Source organism: Amblyraja radiata, chromosome X (genome assembly GCF_010909765.2).
Source record: "Amblyraja radiata isolate CabotCenter1 chromosome X, sAmbRad1.1.pri, whole genome shotgun sequence".
Lineage (NCBI taxonomy): Eukaryota > Metazoa > Chordata > Chondrichthyes > Rajiformes > Rajidae > Amblyraja > Amblyraja radiata.
The window spans coordinates 6902107-6925509 of NC_045999.1; the positions used below are offsets into that span (position 1 = coordinate 6902107).

General features: G+C 47.4%; 1 protein-coding gene and 1 long non-coding RNA gene across 2 annotated transcripts in view; one reads left to right on the plus strand and one right to left on the minus strand.

Annotated features, from left to right (window-relative positions):
- Positions 1-4468, plus strand: part of LOC116968225 (microtubule-associated protein 1A-like) — a 101832-nt gene extending 97364 nt beyond the window's left edge. The window contains exon 7 of the mRNA XM_033014904.1: positions 543-4468. Within this exon, the coding sequence (XP_032870795.1) occupies positions 543-698 (156 nt within the window). The 3' untranslated portion in view covers positions 699-4468. The remainder of the gene's footprint in view (positions 1-542) is intronic.
- A 915-nt stretch (positions 4469-5383) lies between these two features.
- Positions 5384-21470, minus strand: LOC116968226. Its single transcript, XR_004410427.1, has 3 exons — positions 21454-21470; positions 15327-15332; positions 5384-5558 (listed from the first exon to the last, which is right to left on the minus strand). It is a non-coding gene; the product is annotated as an uncharacterized LOC116968226 (long non-coding RNA).
- Between the last annotated feature and the right edge of the window lie 1933 nt (positions 21471-23403).

Consider the following 23403-nt stretch of genomic DNA (forward strand, 5'->3'; position numbering starts at 1 on the left):
GGGGTGAGAGATGATCTTGCCCGCTCGCTTCCTGGCCCTTGCAGTGTACAGTTCATCAATGGGGGGAAGGTTGCAGCCAATAATCTTCTCTGCTGATCGGACGATTCGCTGCAGCCTCCGGATGTCGTGCTTGGTGGCCGAGCCAAACCAGACCATGATGGAGAAGGTGAGAACAGACTCTACGATCGCCGTGTAGAATTGGACCATCATTGCCTGTGGCAGATTGTGCTTCCTCAGCTGCCGTAGGAAGTACATCCTCTGTTGTGCCGTTTTGACTGTGGAGTCGATGGTAGCCCCCCACTTAAGGTCCTTGGAGAGATGATGGTTCCCAGGAACTTAAAAGACTCCACAGATGTGACTGTTGTGTTGTTGATGGTGAGTTGGTGAGTGGGGTGAGGGGAGAGGGAGCTCTCCTCATTTCTTGTAGTCCTGGATGGAACTGTAGCCAGGCCAAGGAGTGAAGCTATTTTGTTGGCTCTGTGTAATAGAGTGACTCTTGTCTTTTTTTTGTGTCTCACCTCCCCCACCCCACTCTGCTCCAGGTGACGTTAATACCGACACACGACACGGAGGTCACACGAGAGTGGTACCAGCAGACCCACGAACGGCAGCAGGAGTTAAACATCATGGTGCTTGCCAGCAGCAGCACGGTGGTGATGCAGGATGAGTCGTTCCCGGCGTGCAAGATCGAGTTTTGAGTCGCACCCAACCTCTCTCTCTCTCCCGGCCCAACGGAGAAACCCTGCTTCATCATTCCGTTCCCACACTAATTATTTATTTTCGTTCAATTAGGTTAATTTAAGGCTAGATTTGCAGCTTACTGCTAAGGAGACAAGTTGACATAATGTGAGTGCCGTTGACTCTCTGAGTTCTAGGGGACCAGTTTGGAGACCAATTTGCTATTACGAGTGGCCGTTTGCTTGTGATCCCCCTCGTGTTTGTTGCAGCTTCAGGGCAGTGAAGATTGGAGTTGGGACATTCATGGAGCGGCTGATTCTGGCTGATTCCCAGTACAAGGATTTGTGTCGTTACTTGCTTTGAGGACCGGTGGGTCGGTTTGGCAGCTCCTAACGGTTTTCGCGGTGAAAGGTTTTTTTGTTTTTTTGGTGGGTTTTTTTGCCTCTCGGGGAACCTCGATGTGAGAACGCCTCTTGCGGAAGAAGTCTTCGTTCTGCCCTGCATCAGCAGCCTCTGCGGCAGCACTCCCACCTTGCCCACTGCCAGCCCAAAGGCAGAAAGCCAAGAGCAGCCTCAAGCCGAACAACGCTGGAGGAGGGGGGGGGGGGGGCAGTTAACTGGCCTGTCCCTGACCTCTCTCCCCATCCCGCCCACTCTGCTCTCAGAAAAAAGTTGCCTCAGTGTTAAATCCAGGGGCGGTGGGTCTTAGATGGGGTGGGGGGGTCGGTGTTGCAATGTGGCACCGTTTGGTGTAAGGATAAAGGGCCGGGCCATCAGATAAAACTTGCATGTTGCTTCCGAGTGCCACAGACTTAACTGCAAGCTGGACATTTCCTGACTGTGTTTCAAGAGGCATTTGCTCATCCTGTTTTCCCATTGTGCCCGCTATTACCGTAAAGCAGGAACATGTCTGAGGTGGCCCATGGCCAGGAAACAGGTAGTCAGACACGTTAAACATTTGCCACGGAATACAATGCAAACTCGAACAATAGCGATCCACTGCATTTAAAGAGACAGCACCCTAATGTGTGCCAGTGTAAGTGCACATCTAAACTATCCCTGCACAACTACAGAACATGCGGGAGGGACGGAAAGACCAATTCACTTTATTTATACCTAAACATTAATTTAAATTGTTTAATGATATACTGAGTTGTATCACAAACTTGTGACGATCGAATCTGAAAAGTTAACTTTTAAAGGGGATGTTTTAAATTATTGAACACAGCCTGACAAAGGCAAAGATAGGAGGCCTGTCTCCTTAAGAAGACAATGTCTGGTTTATATTGAATTTGAAGTGCACACAAAAAGGTTCTGATCGCACAGTGCCGTGCTCGTGGCCATGTTGGTGCGATGCGTTGTGGAGCAGAATGAAGGACTTGCGATGAAGGACTTGGAACACATTTGTACCGGTCTGCGGTGGGCAGGCGGTCTGGCTGGTGGGATGTGGAGTCTGCTTCACCCAGGCAGAGCAGACACGTTGCGTAAAGATGGTGACCTTGCATCATTGCATGCTCTGGTGAGGGGAGGAAGCACTGTCTTCCCATTACAGTGCAGTCTCCCGCTTAAAACATCCATCCAAGCCTCATGATGGTTTTAATGTCCCTTTCTTCAAATAGAGATCTGTGGACGTGCTATTGCTTTGATTGCAGGGCCCCGTCTTGCCCTGTGGTGAAATAGAGGGACTGCGCATTGTTCCACTGTATGTTTGTGGTCAGCTTAAAGAGAGACCAGGGCTTCCCCCACTTTGAACGTGAGGAGCAGGGGCTGAAGTTGGATATTGCCTTTTTTAACAAACCAAAGTGTGCAAGTAGCCTCTCTTAAGCTTAAATACCAGGTGTGGTTGCCTTAGACATTAGGATGAATGTAGCTATTTAATGCACTACTGCTACTACTGCTTCAGCTGCAGCAATGCAGGGCTGGGACTGGCTTTGTTACGTTATGTTGCCAATTTACTGCACATTATTGATAGGCATGTTGCAGGCGACGCCGAGCTGTCGCATCAACGTCCAGCGTTTATATGTATTTATTGCCCTTCTTTAAACTCCCACAAGGTCAACTCTGGCAGTGCGGGGACCAGCTTGGTGTTTGCCATGTTAGGATGAGGTTGAAGGGGATAGTTTCGTTGAGGAGACGGACCATAGTTGGGGTCAGGAGATCCCTAGTTCCACGTCCAGTTTCACCTTTCCCTGAGTGCTTGCTTGCTTGCAGTTGCATTTGGTCAACATTGGCTTAATCCCCGAACCTCTATCCCCCACCTCGTGGGACTCCCGCCGTTGGTTTGTGGGATTAGAGGAACAAGGGGTGCATGCACTGCATGCATCCTGTCTGCCCGCAGTCCCTGCACTGGTGGCTGCATTGTGCAGCTCATCCATCGCTCCTCCCCAACCAGGAAGAGGAAGCATCGTCAATGGATCAGCCGATGACTCCAACCAAATATAACTGGGTGTGTTCTCCCACCTGCCTGAAGTCCAAGGACTTCATAGGTCCAGCCTAGAAACCTGAAGGGAAGCCAAACTCCAAGCAGCTTGGAGGAAGAGGCAAGTGAAGGTTGCAAATAGCCACAGGAAGAGCTAGACGGTACATTGGTCTTGTCCTGAGCAGGTTTGGCCCCTGCATAGAAGGGTGGGGAGGGGAGATATGGGTTAGTGGGACCATTCCCTGCCTGTGCTTGTTGGCCTGCTGCATGCATAGTGTGCGTGGTGACTGTGTATATATTAAATGTACGTGCCGTTAGGAAGCACGATAGGAAGGTTTTGAAGTGACCCAAGCATTCTATGCTGAGGTACTTAGATTCGCTGTAGGCTCTGACTTTAATATGTTTGTAGTTTCTGACCTGTTCCCACAATGGGCCGGCAACAGTAATGCTGGCTAGATCTTCCCATCGGCACATCTAAAACGAAGCTTACGGATGGAATAGGTTGACGTGTCTTTGTGTGTACGGTCAAGTCTTTGCAAGCTGTCATCCGACGTGCAATCCGAGTGAGATATTTAGATTAGCAGAAGAAGTGTGTCAAGTTTGTCGTGATAAGATTGTCGGGTTATTAAGGGATTTGTACAGTAGTCCAAGGAGTGTGTGTGTGAATGAGAGAACTGATGCTCCTCCTAGGTCTTCGCCAGGAAGCATTGGCGCTGTTACTGAAATGGACAATGGATTTTGGAAAAATTGATTAGCTGCGAGAGTCCATGGTACCAGAGATAGAGAGGACCCCATGGACATTTCTCAGCACCCCAATTCAGGTGGCCACTCATTGATAAGGAGTTGGAATGTTTGTGTTGGCCTAAATTAGGACATCTTGATAGTGTCCTCTGTGATGTTCAAAGGAAAGACTCTGAACTCTTGAAGTTTTGCCTCTCATCATTCCTTCCTCACACGCATACCTGGACCACGGAAAGGGGGTTAAATCGAGATTGCCTGATCTAGGAGACTTTAATCTGACGTTCTTCCCCCATTGACCCAACGACAGAGGCTGACTACTGATGTATGCATGGAGGAGATCAGATTTAAAAGATTGTATTTAAAGGGAATATTGTTCGTGTAGACGTATTTATAGGCCACTAGGCACTCCATCATTTGGTGTTATGAGACCATTTTCCCTCAAAAGGATCACATCACGGCTATCTTTGTTCGAGCTCCATCCTAACCAGTGCTATTATTGCCACAAATTGAGTGTATCTGCTCTGAAAAGTTAAAACGAATTTCCAAATTTTTAGAAATTTAATGTTATACTTTTTAGTTAATAGTCTGGAAGTTGATTGGTCGCAAAAAAATCAAAGGAGGTGGAGTGCGTTGGAAAAAATAGCTTGAATTTTAATTGATAATAGATTAATTTTTAGTCTAAAACAAAAATGCACTGGTTCTAACCATGTTAGGCTTGGGTGCCGATCCTTGTACTCATCTTGTGCAGGAAGGAACTGCAGATGCTGGTTCAAGATTCAAGATTCAGATTCAAGAGAGTTTATTGTCATGTGTCCCAGATAGGACAATGAAATTCTTGCTTTGCTTCATCACACGGAGCATAGTAGGCATGAAGACAGAACAGATCAGTGTGGCCGTATACCATTATTATGTTGAAACTGAAGATAGACACAAAAAGCTGGAGTAACTCAGCGGGACAGGCAGCATCTCTGGAGAGAAGGAATGGGTGATGTTTCGTTGGGTCTCGACCCGAAACATCATCCATTCCTTCTCTCCAGAGATGCTGCCTGTCCCGCTGAGTTACTCCAGCCTTTCATGTCTATCTCCGAGCACACATCTTATCGCACCAGTCAGCCGACTAGGTTCCATCTAGCTGTTCAGTTGTCGGAACCAGACATAGTCCATATGGATGCTAGTTCTCATGAAGCTTCATTAATAATTTATTTGTCTTGTAGTTTGTCGGTGTTATGAATAGATTTATATAGATTGACGTACTTAATTTATAAGCCCAACTCTAACCAGTATTGTAGCCGCAAGTTGACGTGTTTACATAGTGTACATTTGCACTCCATTTGTTGTGGCTGCGGCCTGCTCATCCAGGCTTTCATTTGTATTTTTGAGAGACAATGGTACTCTTGACTTTTTAAAATAAAGACATAGGTATAAGGGATCAGATATAGGTATCAGTCTGAAGAAGGGTTTCGGCCCTAAACGTTGCCTATTTCCTTTGCTCCATAGATGCTGCTGCACCCGCCGAGTTTCTCCAGCTTTTTTTTGTGTACCTAGGTGTAAGGGAAGCCGGATTTATGTCTGTGTTTTGTTGGGGTCGTTCTCAGAACCCAGACTTGCTGATGGGGTCCATGTTGTTCTGCTGCTGGTGGCCAGAATGTCCATGTCGTATGATGTTCTATCCACGACCACTCTCTGATGCCCAGTCCACCCTGTACGAATGATCCAGTTCCTTCCATCTAGGCTGTCAACCCATCGCCTAGAGTTCCATGTAAATTCTGTCCAAAAACCTCTTCAACTTCAGCTCGAGAGTGAGATCTTTGTACGTTCGCTCTGCAGGGTCTCCACTGATCCTGCTCGGGGAACTAACTGCCTTCGACTCCTGGACCGTAATTACGGCAAATTTCCGTCTCGCCGTATCCCAACCTGATCCCAACCGGACTTCAATCAATCAATCAATTTAATTTGTATAGCACATTTAAAAACAACTCACGTTGACCCAAGTATCAGTTCAGATACTAATGTGCCACATACACTTGTACACAGACCTAACATACAATACATAAACTGTTTACCGCACCCCCTCAGAGGGCCTCAAAAACGCCAAGGAGTAGAAATAAACCAAGCCTCGATTTAAAGGAGTCAATAGACAATAGGTGCAGGAGTAGGCCCTTCGAGCAAGCACCGACATTCAATGTGATCATGGCTGATCATCCCCAATCAGTACCCCGTTCCTGACTCCTCCCCATATCCCCTGACTCCGCTATTTTTAAGAGCCCTATCTAGCTCTCTCTTGAAAGCATCCAGAGAATCTGCCTCCACCGCCCTCTGAGGCAGAGAATTCCACAGACTCACCACTCTCTGTGAGAAAAAGTGTTTCCTCGTTTCCGTTCTAAATGGCTTACTCCTTATTCTTAAACTGTGGATGGAGGGGGAAGTTCTGATGAAGAGAGGGATGCTGTTCCACAGTCTAGGTGCTGTCTAGACAGACAGTGATGAATAGACATCAGACCCAGAAAATCAAAGAAACATTCCCAGTTTCCAAAAGGTTATGGCCTAATCTTCCGCATCCATCTACCCCTTAGGAGCCATGCCCGCAATACCGTCACCTTTATTCTCCTGCAGAGGTGAGAATAAGAGGTGGGTCGAGAGCGCGCGCGTGTGGTGGTGTGACTAGTTTGGGTGGGATTTTAAACTTTTCCAACTTTTGCTGATTTCAATGGGGGAAGGTTCTCCTGCCCAAGATGATTTCTGTAATTCCGGAGGACAGGCGAAGGTTGGGACCTCTCAGATTATGGGGAGAGACAACGGCAGAGAGAGCGAGAAGGTTGGGAAAGTGGGGTACGGAAAGTGGAGGCGCCTCGGAGAAAGAGACGGGAGTTTTGGGAAACTGCGGAAAGAGGATTAGAGAAAAGATGAGGAATGGATAGGGTAGAGAATGAAAGGAAACTGGGATACCGGATCTGAGATGGCTTTTTGGGAGATGAGAGGGTGCTCAGCCTCATGAGATTAGTCACGGAATTACAGTATCATTTAGGCGAAAATGCTCCAAAACGCCAGTTGAGGTGGGAGATAGTTTCTAACAAGAAAAAGCCTTGGGAATCAGATATCTGGGTCAGATTCTGGGAGGATATTTCATTGTAAAGGTTTCCAGCATTCGATGTGAAATAAATCAAGACAGAACAGAGAGAGGGTTTAGATTTTGGACCTCAGCAGAAAGGATTCCATGATTCTGTCTCCACCTAGGGCTATGAGCATAATCCTCGTGCATTCATCCTACAGCCTCCTGCTGCATTTAAAATACATTTGGACGGGTACATGGATAGGAACGGTGTCGAGGGACATGGGCCAAAGGGGAAAGGAAAGGTTTGAGCCCCTGTCCCACTGTACGAGGTAATTCAAGAGTTCTCCCGAGTTTTCCCCTGATTCGAACTCGGAGAATGTCCGTGGATGTCCTGTAGTGGCCCCTACGAGTAAAAAGTAACCTTTTTTTTCCATCGCAAGTATTTTTTCACAGTGTTGAGAAAATGTCACGAGTTCACCGGATTTCCCGAGTACCCACCGTTACTCGTACGGGCTTAGACGCGGCACCTTGGCCAGCATGGATAGGTTTGGGCTGAAGAACCTGTTTCCTGTCCCGTGGCATGTCGAGTTCCGAGACGCCGTGCTCTGTCAAGCTCTTGGTGAGGTTAAGCCCCCATGTTCATTGTCTGGTGTGATGGGTGGAGGCCAGTGAGGGAAGGACCTTCAGAAATCTATTTCCAAACCCTCCTGTCCCCATCCCCAAATCTTACAATCAGCTGTTTTAATTCTCTTTGCTGTCGTGGGCATCGCAAAGGTCTGGAGGGGTTGTGATCAAGGGGGTGCTAGTGTGTGCTGGCTTTGGAAGTGTTTGGGGGAGTGTGGATGAGTGGGCGCTGATATGTACAGGGTTTGTGAGGGATTGGTGGGTGGGCGGGTGTGAGTGAGGGGGTAGTATATGCAGGGTGCGTAAGGGGATGGGGGGGGTGTGTATGAGGGGTGTTAGTATGTTTAGGGTACATAATGGGTTGGGAGAGTATGAGTGAGGGGGTGTTAGTTAGTTGAGGGTTTGGGGGGGGGGGTGGAAGTGTGTGTGTGTGAGAGGGTAGTAGTGCATGCAGGGTGCATCAGGGGTTGGAGGGAAGAGTGGGGGGCTATGGAGGAGAGGAAGGTGACAACCACCCCCCATCCCCTGTTTTTATGGTTGCTTGAAAGATATGGGCTGGATTTGGGCTGCGGGAGTGGGGTGGTGGGCAGCAAGACAAGGACTGCATGATGCAGGAATTGTCTACACAGCACTAAAGGTAACACTCATTAGTCTAGCGAAGATGAATTGTAAGATTGCAAGAACCTTAACAGCTTCATGGAAGGGGCTACAATGGAAATCTCTGCTGCTGTATTTTACTAAGTCAGTCTTACTCCATTCTGCAGTCAGACAGCCCTGGCCGAGTGATTATTCTGTCCAAGTCCTCCTGCCTTGCAGAGTGACCTTTGAATGTGTATTCCAGTATTATCTAAAAGGGACCCATCCACCCATGAGAGGGCACCTTGTGATCGATATTGAGGGAAGGAAGAGGTAAAATTCCCTTCTCCCGGAGTTCAGAACACTCTTAGTTCTCTTGTCCAGTTAGGAAACTACTAGCTGCTTACTAACATGAAAGTCAAAAGTATCGTCCCAAACCAGTGATAATTCTCCCTGTTGCAAGACACAACAGAATTGATACATCACTTGCCCTACTTCACCGAACCATATCAATAATAATGAGCAGAATTAAGAGTTATGCACTGAGTTTACTTGAGGTGGGGAAAGTGCCACTATGAATGTTATCTACTTACCCAATGAACACCATCTGCCTCTTCCTATCTTTAAAGATATATATATAGAAAGCTGTTCGACTTTTTAAGTGTCTGGAATTTTCAATTGATGCTGTTGAATTAAAAAAAATAAGGGAATGTATTAAAGACTGTACATTGGGTGTAGAAGCTGAGACCAACTTAAAGAATTTGTCACAAGTTAATACTTTAGCTAGGAAACCCGAAACTTAGGTTCAGTAAGCAAATCCCTGTTCATTTTTGGCCTCATCTAACTGTGAATAAATCGAGCCCTTGAAAAATGGCTAACTTAACCCCGTGCCTATGTTAGTGGGATTTTTTGAACGAGAGGATTTAAACACACAAAAAAAAAAAAAGAATTCAGTTTAGGAAATAAATAGTCTTCCAGATACATTGGGAGATGAAATCCAAGGATGAGATACCGTATTCCAGGGACACTCTACTGAAGAGTAAACCATTGGGAAATGAATTCAAACCTTTTTTCAGAAAAGTCCTCTTGCTAGTTCTGCATGCGCACATTTATTCCTATGTTATTCCTGTATGTAACGGTTTAAAAAAAATGGAAAAATTATATAAAAAGCAACGTGTCTTAACTCTAAGGACCTGTAAACATACTGAGATTCTCCTCGTTCAGTTCCATGGTGTAAAAACAACAAGACTAGCATTCATCTCTCTGCGCAATATTAATATTTAGTTCTCCACAATTTGTGTGCAATATTCTGTATCTCTTTAACTGCAAACTACTGAGATTTATTGTAAAAGGGAACAGTCTGATTTGTTGCCAATAAAACACAGCTATTGAGATCAGTTGTGTGTGTCTCTTCCACTTTTTTTCCCCCCAAGTTTCAATCGAGTCTATTGTCACATGTACCGAGGTACAGTGCTATCCAGTCAGCAGAAAGACAATACATGATTACAATCGAGCCATTCACAGTGTACAGATACATGGTAAGGGAATGTGTAGGAAGGAACTGCAGATGCTGGTTTACATAGAAACATAGAAAATAGGTGCAGGAGTAGGCCATTCGGCCCTTCGAGCCTGCACCGCCATTCGATATGATCATGGCTGGTCATCCAACTCAGTATCCCATCCCTGCCTTCTCTCCATACCCCCTGATCCCTTTAGCCACAAGGGCCACATCTAACTCCCTCTTAAATATAGCCAATGAACTGGCCTCAACTACCTTCTGTGGCAGAGAATTCCACAGATTCACCACTCTCTGTGTAAAAAATGTTTTTCTCACCTCGGTCCTAAAAGATTACCCTCTTATCCTTAAACTGTGACCCCCTGTTCTGGACTTCCCCAACATCGGGAACAATCTTCCTGCATCTAGCCTGTCCAGCCCCTTAAGAATTTTGTAAGTTTCTATAAGATCCCCCCTCAATCTTCTAAATTCTAGCGTTTAAACCGAAGATAGGCACAAAAATGCTGGAGTAACTCAGCGGGTCAGGCAGAATCTCTGGATGTCTGAAGAAGGGTCTCGACCCAAAACGTCACCCATTCCTTCTCTCCAGAGATGCTGCCTGTCCCGCTGAGTTACTCTGCCTGAGGCATCTCTGATGGCCTGCATTGGTTTTGAGGCCTATCCCTTCCACATAAAGCACAGCACAGCACAGAAAAAGACACAGAGTGCTGGAGTAACTCAGCGGGTCAGGCAGCATCTCTGGAGAACATGGATAGGTGATGGTTTGGGTCGGACCTGGAAAGTTGCCTACCAACTGTTCTCCAGAGATGCTGTCTGACCCGCTGAGTTACTCCATCACTTTGTCTCTTTTTTTTTGTAAACCAGCATCTGCAGTTCCTTGTTTTTTTTGGTTTTTTTTTACAGGATCAGGCCTTTTGGCCAACATGATGCAGATATAAACTAATCTCCTTGGCATGCGTGTGATACATATCCCTCCCTCCATTCCATGCGGTCCAACTTACTGTCTTAAAAATCTCTTAAATGCCACTATTGTGGGGTGATGGTCAGATTCCGATCAGGCTAGAAACTGGATGAGATCATCCATACAACTCTGTTGTTTTGGAATGGCGAGACGTTGGACTGGGCTGGAATAGAGGGACCGGGTCTGATGTAATGAAAGTTCCTGGGAACTTTCCAGCGCTCCATGGAGAAGAATAAAGGGCGGACTTGTCAATTCAGAAGGCCGGTCTTTGTCGCCACTAAACCAAGGGGTTATTTATTCTACAGTGATTACTTAATGCTTCGCTGAGAGGGAGAAAAATAATCCCTGAAAATGTTTGCTCAATGGCAGGCTCTGAGTGCGGCCGCAACTGGCTGGTATTCATTCAGAGCACAATAGCAAGGACTAGCGGTGGGTCTTGTCTGGGGGGCTCTTAGAGACGGGTAATTAGAGAGGGTGCAGACCGTGACTGGATTACATCACCCGTTGACTCGGGGGTCTGCATTCGATTGCGGGATGGGATGGGGGGGGGGGGGGCAACTCAACTCGCATTCATTCTTGCAGAAAACACTTTCAAAAGACGCCGTTGTGCTCAGAGAGAGAGGGAGAGAGGTACAGAGAGAGACAGAGAGATACAGAGACATACACAGAGAGGGAGAGAGAGAGGCAGACACAGAGTGACACAGAGTGACAGAGAGAGACACACAGAGAGAGACACACAGAGACACGGAGACAGAGACACGGAGACAGAGGGAGGGAGACAGAGGGAGGGAGACACAGAGAGAGAGACACAGAGGGAGAGAGAGAGACACAGAGGGAGAGAGAGAGACACAGAGGGAGAGAGAAAGACACAGAGGGAGAGAGAGACACACAGAGCGGAGAGAGAGAGACACAGAGGGGAGAGAGAGACACAGAGGGAGAGAGAGAGAGACAGAGGGAGAGGGAGAGAGACAGAGGGAGAGAGACAGAGGGGGAGAGAGAGAGACAGAGGGAGAGAGAGAGAGACAGAGGGAGAGGGAGAGAGACAGAGGGAGAGAGAGAGACAGAGGGAGAGAGAGAGACAGAGGGAGAGAGAGAGAGAGAGAGAGACAGAGGGAGAGAGAGAGACAGAGGGAGAGAGAGAGACAGGGAGAGAGAGAGAGACAGATAGAGAGACAGATAGAGAGACAGAGAGAGAGACAGACACAGAGACAGAGAGTTCTTGGTTCTTTCAGGAGACTAATCATTCTCTTTTGTGTATGCGGACAGCACCACTGCGTCAAGGCCAGAAACTATTCAGAGCCAAGGCTTTTGGTACAAAGGAGAAACAAGGAACCCCAGGTGCAGGAAGGAATTGCAGATACTGGTTTAGACCGAAGATAGGGACAAAAAAGCTGGAGCAACTCAACGGGACAGGCAGCATTGTTTTGGGTCGAGACTGAGAGTCAGGGGAGAGGGAAACGAGAGATATAGACGGTGATATTGAGAGAAATGGAACAAATGAATGAAAAAACACTGCGCAGACAGCACCCCTAATTAGGATTTGGAGCTGTGAGGCTGCAACTCTACTGCTTAAAGCACCATTTTCCTTCACGAACTCCATATTCCATAAATATTCCCACAATACAGAATCAGGCCCTTCGGCCCAACTTGCCCCAACCAAGAAGCCCCTTCTAAATTAGTCCCATTTGCTCACGTTTGGTCCGCATCTCTCTAAACCTTTCCTATCCACGCACCTGTCCACAACCTGCCTTTTAAATATTGTTATCGCACCTGCCCCAACTAGCTCCTCTGGCAGCTCGCTTCGTAAACCCTCTCAGGGAACACCCTCTCGCCTCTAAGGGAAAAAGTTGCCCCACAGGAAATGTAATATTTCCCCTCTGACTGTAAACCTATATCATCTGGTTCTTGACTCCCTTGCCCAAGGTTAAAGATCCCGTGCATTCCCCTCATGGTTTTAGACGGAGGTTTATACAGAAAAAAGTTCATGTGATAGGAGCAGAATTAGGCCATTCGGCCCATCACGTCTACCCCGCCATTCAATCATGGCTGATCTATCTCTCCCTCTCAGCCCCATTCACCTGCCTTCTCCCCATAACCACGGACACTCGCACTAATCAAGAATCTATCAATCTCTGCCTTAGAATATCCAGAAATTTACCGGTCTGTTTCCGATGAACCTCGGTCACTGAGGTCGAGGATTACCAGCACTCCTGACCCTTCGAGTGAAGACGTTTCTCCTCATCTCAGCCCTACATGGGCCAGCCCTTAGATGGAGACTAAGCCCCTGGTTCTGGAATCCTGAGACAGGGAAATATCCCCCCCAGCCCCAGCCCCCCCTCCATCCTCCTCCCCTCCCTCCCTCCATCCATGCTGCCCAATTAAATGAGATTATTCTGGGCCCAGTATAGTCTAGTTAACCATACCTGACCCCATCCCAAGAAGCAGGTCACAGTGGCGCAGCGGTAGAGTTGCTGCCTTACAGCGCTTGCAGCGCCCGGAGACCCTGGTTCGATCCCGACTACGGGTGCTGTCTGTATGGAGTTTGTACGTTCTCCCCGTAACCTGCGTGGGCATCTTTGCTTTCCTCCCACACTCCAAAGACATACAGGTTTGTATTGGCTTGGTGTAAAGTGTGAAATTGTCCCTAGTCGCTGGTCAGCGCGGGCTCGGTGGGCCGAAGGGCCTGTTTCCATGCGGTATTTCTAAACTAAACTAAACCATTCAGTGGTCCTGGGGTCCACAGAGCAGGGAAGCAGCTCGCATGTAGGGTGTAAGAGGCCCTTCAGCCCTTCAGAATTCTGCTAGAATCACAGAGAAAATAATTCTGCGAGAATCAATGATAGAAAAGCTCTTTTGCATATACCAAAGATAATAATAATAATAATAAATTTTATTTAATGGGCGCCTTTCAGACATCTCAAGGACACCTTACATAGTAATCGGAATAACATATAATCGGAATATAACAAGTAATAAAGACATCACAGAGACACAAATTAAAAACAGAATTCAATCCAAAAACAGAAAATCAAAAACACAGTGCTGGAGTAACTCAGCCGTGACAGGCAGATCTCTGGAGAGATGGAATGGGTGACTTTTCGGATTAAGACCATTCTTCGATGTAAACCGGCATAGAGACAATAGTCAAAATGTGCAGGAGTAGGCCATTCGGCCCTTCGAGCCAGCACCGCCATTCAATGTGATCATGGCTGATCATCCCCAATCAGTACCCTGTTCCTGCCTTCTCCCCATATCCCCTGACTCCGCTATTTTTAAGAGCCCTATCTAGCTCTCTCTTGAAAGCATCCAGAGAACCTGCCTCCACCGCCCTCTGAGGCAGAGAATTCCACTGCAGTTCCTTCCCACACAATGATCAGAACCACCTCACACCCATGGGACCCTCTCTGCCAGTAATGCCCCCGGACTAGTGTGGTGAGTTGGTGAGGCTTGAGTGTGTGTGGCTCTACTGTGGCAGAGTGGGTGTGAGCCAGTGTAACTCAGTGTAGCCGTGCCCAGCCAGCACCTGCAATATGGTTCTGAAAGGACAGCTCCCGTGCAGAAAACAATGTGCTCGAAGGAACTGCAGATGCTGGTTTATGCCGAAGATAAACACAAAATGCCAGAGTAACTCAGCTGGTCAGGCAGCATTTCTGGAGATTTTGTTGTTGATAATTTGGGTTGGAACCCTTCTTCAGATTGAAAGCAGAGGAGGAGGATGGAGGGAGGGAAATAAACTGGAGGTGAGGAAAGGCCAGAACAAATCAAGGCCAGCAACAGATGACCTCACGAAGGGTGGAGTCCATTATGGCCCATTGTTGGTTAGGGGAGGTGCAGTAGCAAGAGGGATACAATGAAATGACCAGTGAGGGAGGGGGAGAGTGGAGGGGAAGAGAGGAGGGAGCCGCTACGATATATCCACGGACTCTTACGGACCCGTTACAAACATTCTGCGAGTATAAATCGAGAGGAAAACTCGGGAGAATTTGTGAATAATTCGGGGAAGTGGGACAGACCCTTCACCCTTGCATTCCCTCTCTCTGTCCCTCCCCCACCTTAGTCTTGGCACTAGTTTCACTGTTGTCTCACTGTCTGTATAACTTATTATCACCTAGCCCACAGCCAACAATGGCCTGTGTCCCGTTTCGCATATCTTTCAATCATGTTTTCGGCATCTCTCAATGTCAACAGTTTGAAGAAGGGTTTCGGCCAGAAACGTTGCCTATTTCCTTCGCTCCATAGATGCTGCTGCACCCGCTGAGTTTCTCCAGCACTTTTGTCTTTCTATATATCTAATTTCCCTCTCCCCTGACTCTCAATCTGAAGAAGGGTCTTGACCCAAAACATCACCTGTTCCTTTTGTTCCAGAGACGCTGCCTGAGCCGTTGAGTTACTCCAGCTTTTCGTGTCTACCTTCAGTTTACTCCAGCACCTGCAGTTCCTTCCGACACAGTTCGTTAAAGGCCTCGCTCTCCTTGACTCCCTCCTGCCTGGGGCTTAACATTCACCACAAGGTTAATTAACAGAATCAGCTGGATCCAATGATTCTAATCAGCAGTTTTATGAGGCTTGAAATGTTAGGATTTAGGGTCAACCCAGACAAGAGAGCTTAATTGTTCTGGCAACAAAAACCATGAAATTCTCACTTGCTGCAGCTTTACCACAGTAACACCCAGAAATAAATCACAGTAATAAATGATACAATTAAATAAAAGGATGTGGTCAGGACTCTGTTTACTGTTAAATCTAACACAGCCCACACTCTCGACTCAGAAGAACAAGTCAAGTCAAGAGAGGAAAATCGAAGGTACACAAAAATGCTGGAGAAACTCAGCGGGTGCAGCAGCATCTATGGAGCGAAGGAGATAGGCAACGTTTCGGGCCGAAACCCTTCTTAGAAACATAGAAACATAGAAAATAGGTGCAGGAGTAGAGGCCATTCGGCCCTTTGAGCCTGCACCGCCATTCGATATGATCATGGCTGATCATCCAACTCAGTATCCCATCCCTGCCTTCTCTCCATACCCTCTGATCCCTTTAGCCACAAGGGCCACATCTAACTCCCTCTTAAATATAGCCAATGAACTGGCCTCAACTACCTTCTGTGGCAGAGAATTCCACAGATTCACCACTTCAGACCCTACAGACCAGTTACGAACATTCTGCGAGTTTGAATCGAGGGGAAAACTCGGGAGAATTCGTGAATAACTCGGGGAAGTGGGACAGGCCCTTCACCCTTGCATTCCCTCTCTCTCTCCCTCCCCCACCTGAGTATTGTCATGTGTCCCAGATAGGACAATGAAATTCTTGCTTGCTGCAGCACAACAGGATATAGTAGGCATGAATGCAGAACAGATCAGTGTGTCCATATACCATAGAATATATATATACACACACACAAATAAACAGATAAAGTGTAACAGGCTGTTATAGTTCATAGTTGGTTTGAAGTTGTGTTTAATAGCCTGATGGCTGTGGGGAAGTAGCTATTCCTGAACCTGGATGTTGCAGATTTCAGGCTCCTGTACCTTCTATCTGATGGCAGCGGAGAGATGAGTGTGTGTCCAGGATGGTGTGACAAAGATGTACGAGACAGGAGAGAACATGAAACGGGGATCAGGAAAAGCAATAAAGAGATGTAAGGTGGAGAAGTGAAAAGCAGAGAAATCTTAACTCTTCCAGTGAAAATGATAAGTGTCCATTCAGTAACATGGAGAGAATCATTCATAAAAACATAGAAACATAGAAACATAGAAAATAGGTGCAGGAGTAGGCCATTCGCCCCTTCGAGCCTGCACCGCCATTCAATATGATCATGGCTGATCATCCAACTCAGTATCGAGTTGTGAGTCTGTGGAATTCTCTGCCTCAGAGGGCGGTGGAGGCGGGTTCTCTGGATGCTTTCAAAGAGAGAGCTAGATAGGGGTCTTAAAAATAGCAGAGTCGAGGGATATGGGGAGAAGGCAGGAACGGGGGGTACTGATTGGGGATGATCAGCCATGATCACATTGAATGGCGGTGCTGGCTCGAAGGGCTGAATGGCCTACTCCTGCACCTATTGTCTATTGCCTCACTCTGACAGTGGAGGAGGCCCAGGGCAGAAAGGTCAGTGTGGGAATGGGAGGGGGAGTTGAAGTGTTTAGCAACTGGGAGATCATGTCGGTCTAGACGGACTGAGCGGAGGTTCAGACCTAGGGGGGGATATTTCTGTTCAGGCTACAGAGAGTGATCGACCCGACTCACAGACGCAGTAATGAACACGAAGAGCTGCGTTCAATGCCAATGCTTGAGATAAATATTTAATGAATGCTAATAGGCATGAGTAATAATTAGCATTAAATCTATAGAACTGTGCAGACAGATCTAATTACAATTTGAGATAGATTAGTTGCTTGTTTGGATCTTATTCGGATCCAATTCCCAGTGAAGTAAAACAGAAATCTCACACAATCTGCAACAATTATAGGTGGACAAAAGTGCTGGAGAAACTCAGCGGGTGCAGCAGCATCTATGGAGCGAAGGAAATAGGCAACGTTTCGTCCCGAAACCCTTTGGGTTTCGACCCGAAACGTTGCCTATTTCCTTTGGGTTTCGTCCCGAAACGTTGCCTATTTCCTTCGCTCCATAGATGCTGCTGCACCCGCTGAGTTTCTCCAGCACTTTTGTCTACCTTCGATTTTCCAGCCTCTGCACAGTTCCTTCTTAAACACTGCAACAATTATATTTGTGTTACACCTTTTCCCCAAGTGAAATATCCCAACCTTTCACAGTGAAGTCTCCAAAATCAGAGTCTGGAGCTGTGACGCAGAGGGAAATGCAAGAGATACATTTTTTTGCTGAGTTCTCAAGCAGAGATGGGGTTTCATGGAGTTTCATAGTCGTACAGCATGGAAACAGGCCATTCGGCCCACCAACTCCATGCTGACCAGCAGACACAATCAAGACATGATATATACCACAATGACATGCAGCAAAATTATAATACAGTATCTCAACTCTTTTGACACATAGATACATACATAGAAAATAGGTGCAGGAGTAGAGGCCATTCGGCCCTTCAAGCCTGCACCGCCATTCAATATGATCATGGCTGATCATCCAACTCAGTATCCCGTACCTGCCTTCTCTCCATACCCCCTGATCCCTTTAGCCACAAGGGCCACATCCAACTCCCTCTTAAATATAGCCAATGAACTGGCCTCAACTACCCTCTGTGGCAGAGAGTTCCAGAGATTCACCACTCTCTGTGTGAAAAATGTTTTTCTCATCTCGGTCTTAAAGGATTTCCCCCTTATCCTTAAGCTGTGACCCCTTGTCCTGGACTTCCCCAACATCGGGAACAATCTTCCTGCATCTAGCCTGTCCAACCCCTTAAGAATTTTGTAAGTTTCTATAAGACACGTTGCAATTAATGCAATTTCTATCATTTCTTTCCACTTCCAAACAAAAATGTGGTTGGATTATTCAGCGTATGATCAACCCCGGTGAGACCAAGCGCAGGCTTGGCGATCGCTTCGCCCAACACCTCCGCTCGGTCCGCCATAAACAACCTGATCTCCTGGTGGCTCAGCACTTCAACTGAAGTGCTTCAACACAGAAACAGGCCATTCGGCCCACCAAGTCCGTGCTGACCGACCAGCAGACACACTTTTCACTAATCTGCCATTAATCACGTTCCAAAGATAGACACAAAATGCTGGAGTAACTCAGCGGGACCGGCAGCACCTCTGGAGAGATGGAAGGGGTGACGTTTCGGGCCGAGACCCTTCTTCTTAGAGCTGAAACCCTCTAATCCAGGCAGCATTCTGGTAAAGCTCCTCTGCACCCACTCCAAACCATCTGCTGTTCCTTGTTTCCTTCAAATAATTGTAAATATTGTGGTTTATTTATACGTCTCACATGCATCGAACAATGAGAGCTGAATTAGGACGTCTAACAGATGAACAATGGAAGCGGGAACTGGCATCATTACCATGGATAAGTGAGTGACTCACACCGCGATCCGAAACGTCACCCAGTCCTTCTCTCCAGAGATGCTGCCTGTCCCTGCTCAGTTACTCCAGCTTTTTAGGTCTATCTTCGGTTTAAACCAGCATCTGCAGTTCCTACCTACACGGAGTTTTATTCTCATATGTCCCAGATAGAACAAATGAAATTCTTCCTTGCAGCAGCTCAACAGAATATGGAAGCATTGTAATCTATATAATAAACGGGATTAAAAGGTTCAGTGTTTAAGAAGGATCTGCAGATGCTGGAAAATCGAAGGTAGACAAAAGTGCTGGAGAAACTCAGCGGGTGCGGCAGCATCTATGATTAAAATATGAATATATTAAAAGGTTCAGTGTGTGTGTAATGATACACACATACTCACACATACACACATATACACACACACACACACACATGCACACATGTGTACTCATGAAAAACAAACAATAATAGTGCAACAATAACAATAATAGTCTGTGTGGTTAAGAGCTTAATGGAGGTTGTAGGTGGTACATGTGGTACATAGTGGCACACAGGTGGTACATAAGTGGTACATAGGTTTGGGATATGGAGGAAGGGTGAGAAAGGGAGAGGGGGTGAGGTGGGGGGAAAGATCTAAAGAGGTGGTTTGCGATCAGGAGAGACAACAAAGTACCTGGAATATTAGTCCTGGAAAGCAGATGCTGGAAATCGGCTGTAAAACCAGGGTATACTGGAAACACTCAACAGGTCAGGCAGCATCTGTGGAGAGAGAATCAAGTATGTGGTTATAGACGTGGCTAGGATTCAGATTATTGCCAATCCAGCCAATAAGGTCATGTGAGAGGAGCAGAATTAGGCCATTCGGCCCATCAAGTCTACTCTGCCCTTCAATCTTTCCCCTCCTAACCCCATTGTCCCGCCTTCTCCCCATAACCCCTGACAACGGTTTGCACGTTCTCCCTGTGACCGCGTGGGTTTCCTCCGGGTGCTCCGGTTTCCTCCCACACTCCAAAGACGCGCAGGTTTGTAGGTTAAGTGACTCTGGTAAAATTGGTAAATTGTCCCTAATGTGCGCAGGATAGCGTTAGGGTACGGGGCTACTGCTGGTTGTCGCAGGCTTGGTGGGCCGAATGTCCTGTTTCCGTGCTGTATCTCGAAAGTCTAAAGCTCTGGTTTACAACACTTGGGGAAATATTCTGCCGTGGTCTGGGCTCCTTATTTCAGGCAGAGGCTAGTAGTTGAGTGGGAGAATTTGGAGGAAGTTGATGGGGATGAGGGGAGCATAAAATGGGATTAATGTAGGATGAGGAAGAGTTCCAACTTGAAACGCCATCTATCAGTGTCCTCCAGAGATGCTGCATGACCCGCTGAGTTACTCCAGCACTTAGTGCCTTTGCTGCCAAACTCTATAAGACATTGGAGCAGAGTTAGGCCATTCAGCCCATCAAGTCTGTTCTGCCATTCGATCATGGCTGATCTATTTTCCCCTCTTATCTGCCTTCTCCCTTAAACCATTGACGCTCTTCCTAATCAAGAAACCAGTCTGAAGAAGGGTCTTGGCCTGAAACATCGCGATAGACAATAGACAATAGGTGCAGGAGTAGGCCATTCGGCCCTTCGAGCCAGCACCGCCATTCAATATGATAATGGCTGATCATCCACAATCAGTACCCCGTTCCTGCCTTCTCCCCATATCCCCTGACTCCACTATCTTTAAGAGCTCTATCTAACTCTCTTGAAAGAATCCAGAGAATTGGCCTCCACCGCCTTCTGAGGCACCAATTCCTTCTCTCCAGAGATGCTGCCTGTCCCGCCCAGAGTTACTCCAGCTTTTTGTGTCTGTCTTCGGTTTAAACCAGCAGCTGCAGTTCCTTCATACACAACCAGTTTCTGACGTCCCTTGCATCTCGAATGGGTGTCTGCTGGTCTGTCCCTCTGTGCTGTGTCGCTCTTTATTAGTCCGTAAAAGTCTCCTTGTCTACCCGAGATCTGAGCTCCAAGTGCACTTGCAAACTGCCAGAACCCAAATTGCCAAGAAAATACTGCAACTGAGCGCTATAAAGTGCATCACAAACACTTCACATTAAAGCCATGTAGGGATGCACCGAGAACTCGTGGGAGAGGCCATGTAAAGTCGACAATTTCCAGACTATTCTGCCCGAGGCCTTCCTGTCCAAGTCTCTAAACACGACACTTAATTGCTCAGAGGTTGCCCTGTCCAACCTTGTCAATATTTATAGCCGGTGTGTTATGCAATCTGTCTGTGTTTCCGCCCATCACACCGTGCCTCCTGCCCCGTTCTGACACACCAGCCAGACTTGGAGGTTATCTGGGGTGCAGTGAATGCTCGCTGATCCAAGCATCCCAGCCCCTGCTCAATGCTCTTATTTAATCCACACAGTCAACTCAATCCCATGCCAGTCCAAGCTCAGTGTTTAAACCGGCTCACTGCCTCCCCCTGTAGTTTAAGAAGGAACTGCAGATGCTGGAAAAATCGAAGGCAGATAAAAATGCTGGAGAAACTCAGCGGGTGAGGCGGCATCTATGGAGCGAAGGAAATAGGCGACTTCTTCAGTTCTTCAGACTGATGTGGGGGTGGGGGGGGGGCGGGAAGAAGAAAGGAAGAGGAGGAGGAGACAGTGGGCTGTGGGAGAGCTGGGAAGGGGAGGGGAAGGAGGGAGAAAGCAGGGACTACCTGAAATTGGAGAAGTCAATGTTCATACCGCTGGGGTGTAAACTGCCCAAGCGAAATATGAGGTGCTGCTCCTCCAATTTACAGTGGGACTCATTATGGACATGAAAGGAACTGCAGATGTTGGTTTAAACCGAAGATAGACACAAAATGCTGGTGTAACTCAGCAGGACAGGCAGCATCTCTGGAGAGAAGTCTGAAGAAGGGTCTCGACCCGAAACGTCACCCATTCCTTCCATCCAGAGACGCTACCTGTCCCGCTGAGTTACTCCAGCATTTTGTGTCTAACCCCTGTAGTTTAGCTTAGTTTAGTTTAGAGAGGCAGCGCGGACTCACGTCCTTAGGTCCCACCGAGTCCGCGCCGACCAGCGATCGTCCACATTTACTCTATCCTACACACACTAGGGACAATATGCAATTCGTACCGAAGCCAATTGACCTACAAACTTGTACGTCTTTGGAGTGTGTGAGGAAACCGGAGTGCCCGGACAAAACCCACGCAGGTCACGGGGAGAACGTACAAACTCCGTACAGACAGTACCCGTAGTCAGGATCGAACTCGGGTCTCTGGCGCTGTGAGGCAGCAACTCTGTCCCTGGCTTGGGAGCATTAGAGGGACAGTAAAGAAAGAGTTACCCTGTGCTGCTCATAAGGTCATAAGGGATAGGAGTAGAATGAGGCCATTTGGCCCATCAAGTCTCCTTCGCCATTTAACTTCATTGTCCTATCTGGGACATATGACAATAAAACTCTCTTGACTCGCTCTCTCCCTCCTAACCCCATTCTCCTGCCTTCTCCCCATAACCCCTGACACCCGTACTAATCAAGAATCTATCTATCTCTGCCTTTAAATATATCCATCGAGCATGAGAGTGAGAGGCAAGAAAAGGTGAAGCTTTTCTGTCCATTACATAGAAACATAGACAATAGGTGCAGGAGTAGGCCATTCGGCCCTTCGAGCCTGCACCGCCATTCAATATGATCATGGCTGATCATCCAACTCAGTATCCTGTACCTGCCTTCTCTCCATACCCCCTGATCCCTTTAGCCACAAGGTCCATATCTAACTCCCTCTTAAATATAGCCAATGAACTGTGGCCTCAACTACCTTCTGTGGCAGAGAATTCCAGAGATTCACCACTCTCTGTGTGAAAAATGTTTTTCTCATCTCGGTCCTAAAGGATTTCCCCCTTATCCTTAAACTGTGCCCCTTGTTCTGGACTTCCCCAACATCGGGAATAATCTTTCTGCATCTAGCCTGTCCAACCCCTTAAGAATTTTGGCATGTTTACACTCTTGAACGTAATGCGAATATGTTTTTACAAAAGGAAGCTTTGCCTATGCAGTGCCTTTGTGGATTTAGCTTTAAGTATGAAGGCTGGCTGTTGGAGATTGCTGGAATTGGACAGACAGTGACGCAGGGGACAGGGTTATGATCTATTCACATCACATCACGTAACTGGCTGGGAGCTCCACAGCACAGCCTCTGCCTCGACTCTGCAAACAAGGTCCTGCAGTGCGTCTGTCTAGACACCCACCTCGCCGGGAACGTCTCTCATTAATGTCCCGGCCCACACACCACACACACTGGCTGCTCTGAAGTGGCTGCTGTAGAGAGATGAAAGAGATCAGAGATACAGTGGAGAGGAGAGGCACCAAGCAGCACTCAGTGCTACAAAGCATCTCTGAACCCAGGCGCACACACACACGCACACACACACACACACACACACACACACAGACAGAGAGACACACACGCACAGAGACAGAGAGACACACACACACACACAGACACACACACACACACACACACACACGCACAGAGACAGAGAGACACACACGCGCAGAGAGAGAGAGAGACACACACACACACACACACACACACACACACACACACACACACACACACACACACAGACACACACACACACACAAGCACACAGACACACACAGACACACACACACACACACACACACACACACACACACAGACACACACACACAGACACACACACACACACAAGCACACAGACACACACACACACACACAGACACACACACACACACACAGACACACACACACACACACAAGCACACAGACACACACACACACACACAGGCATACACACACAAACACACAGACACACACACACACAGACACACACACACACACACA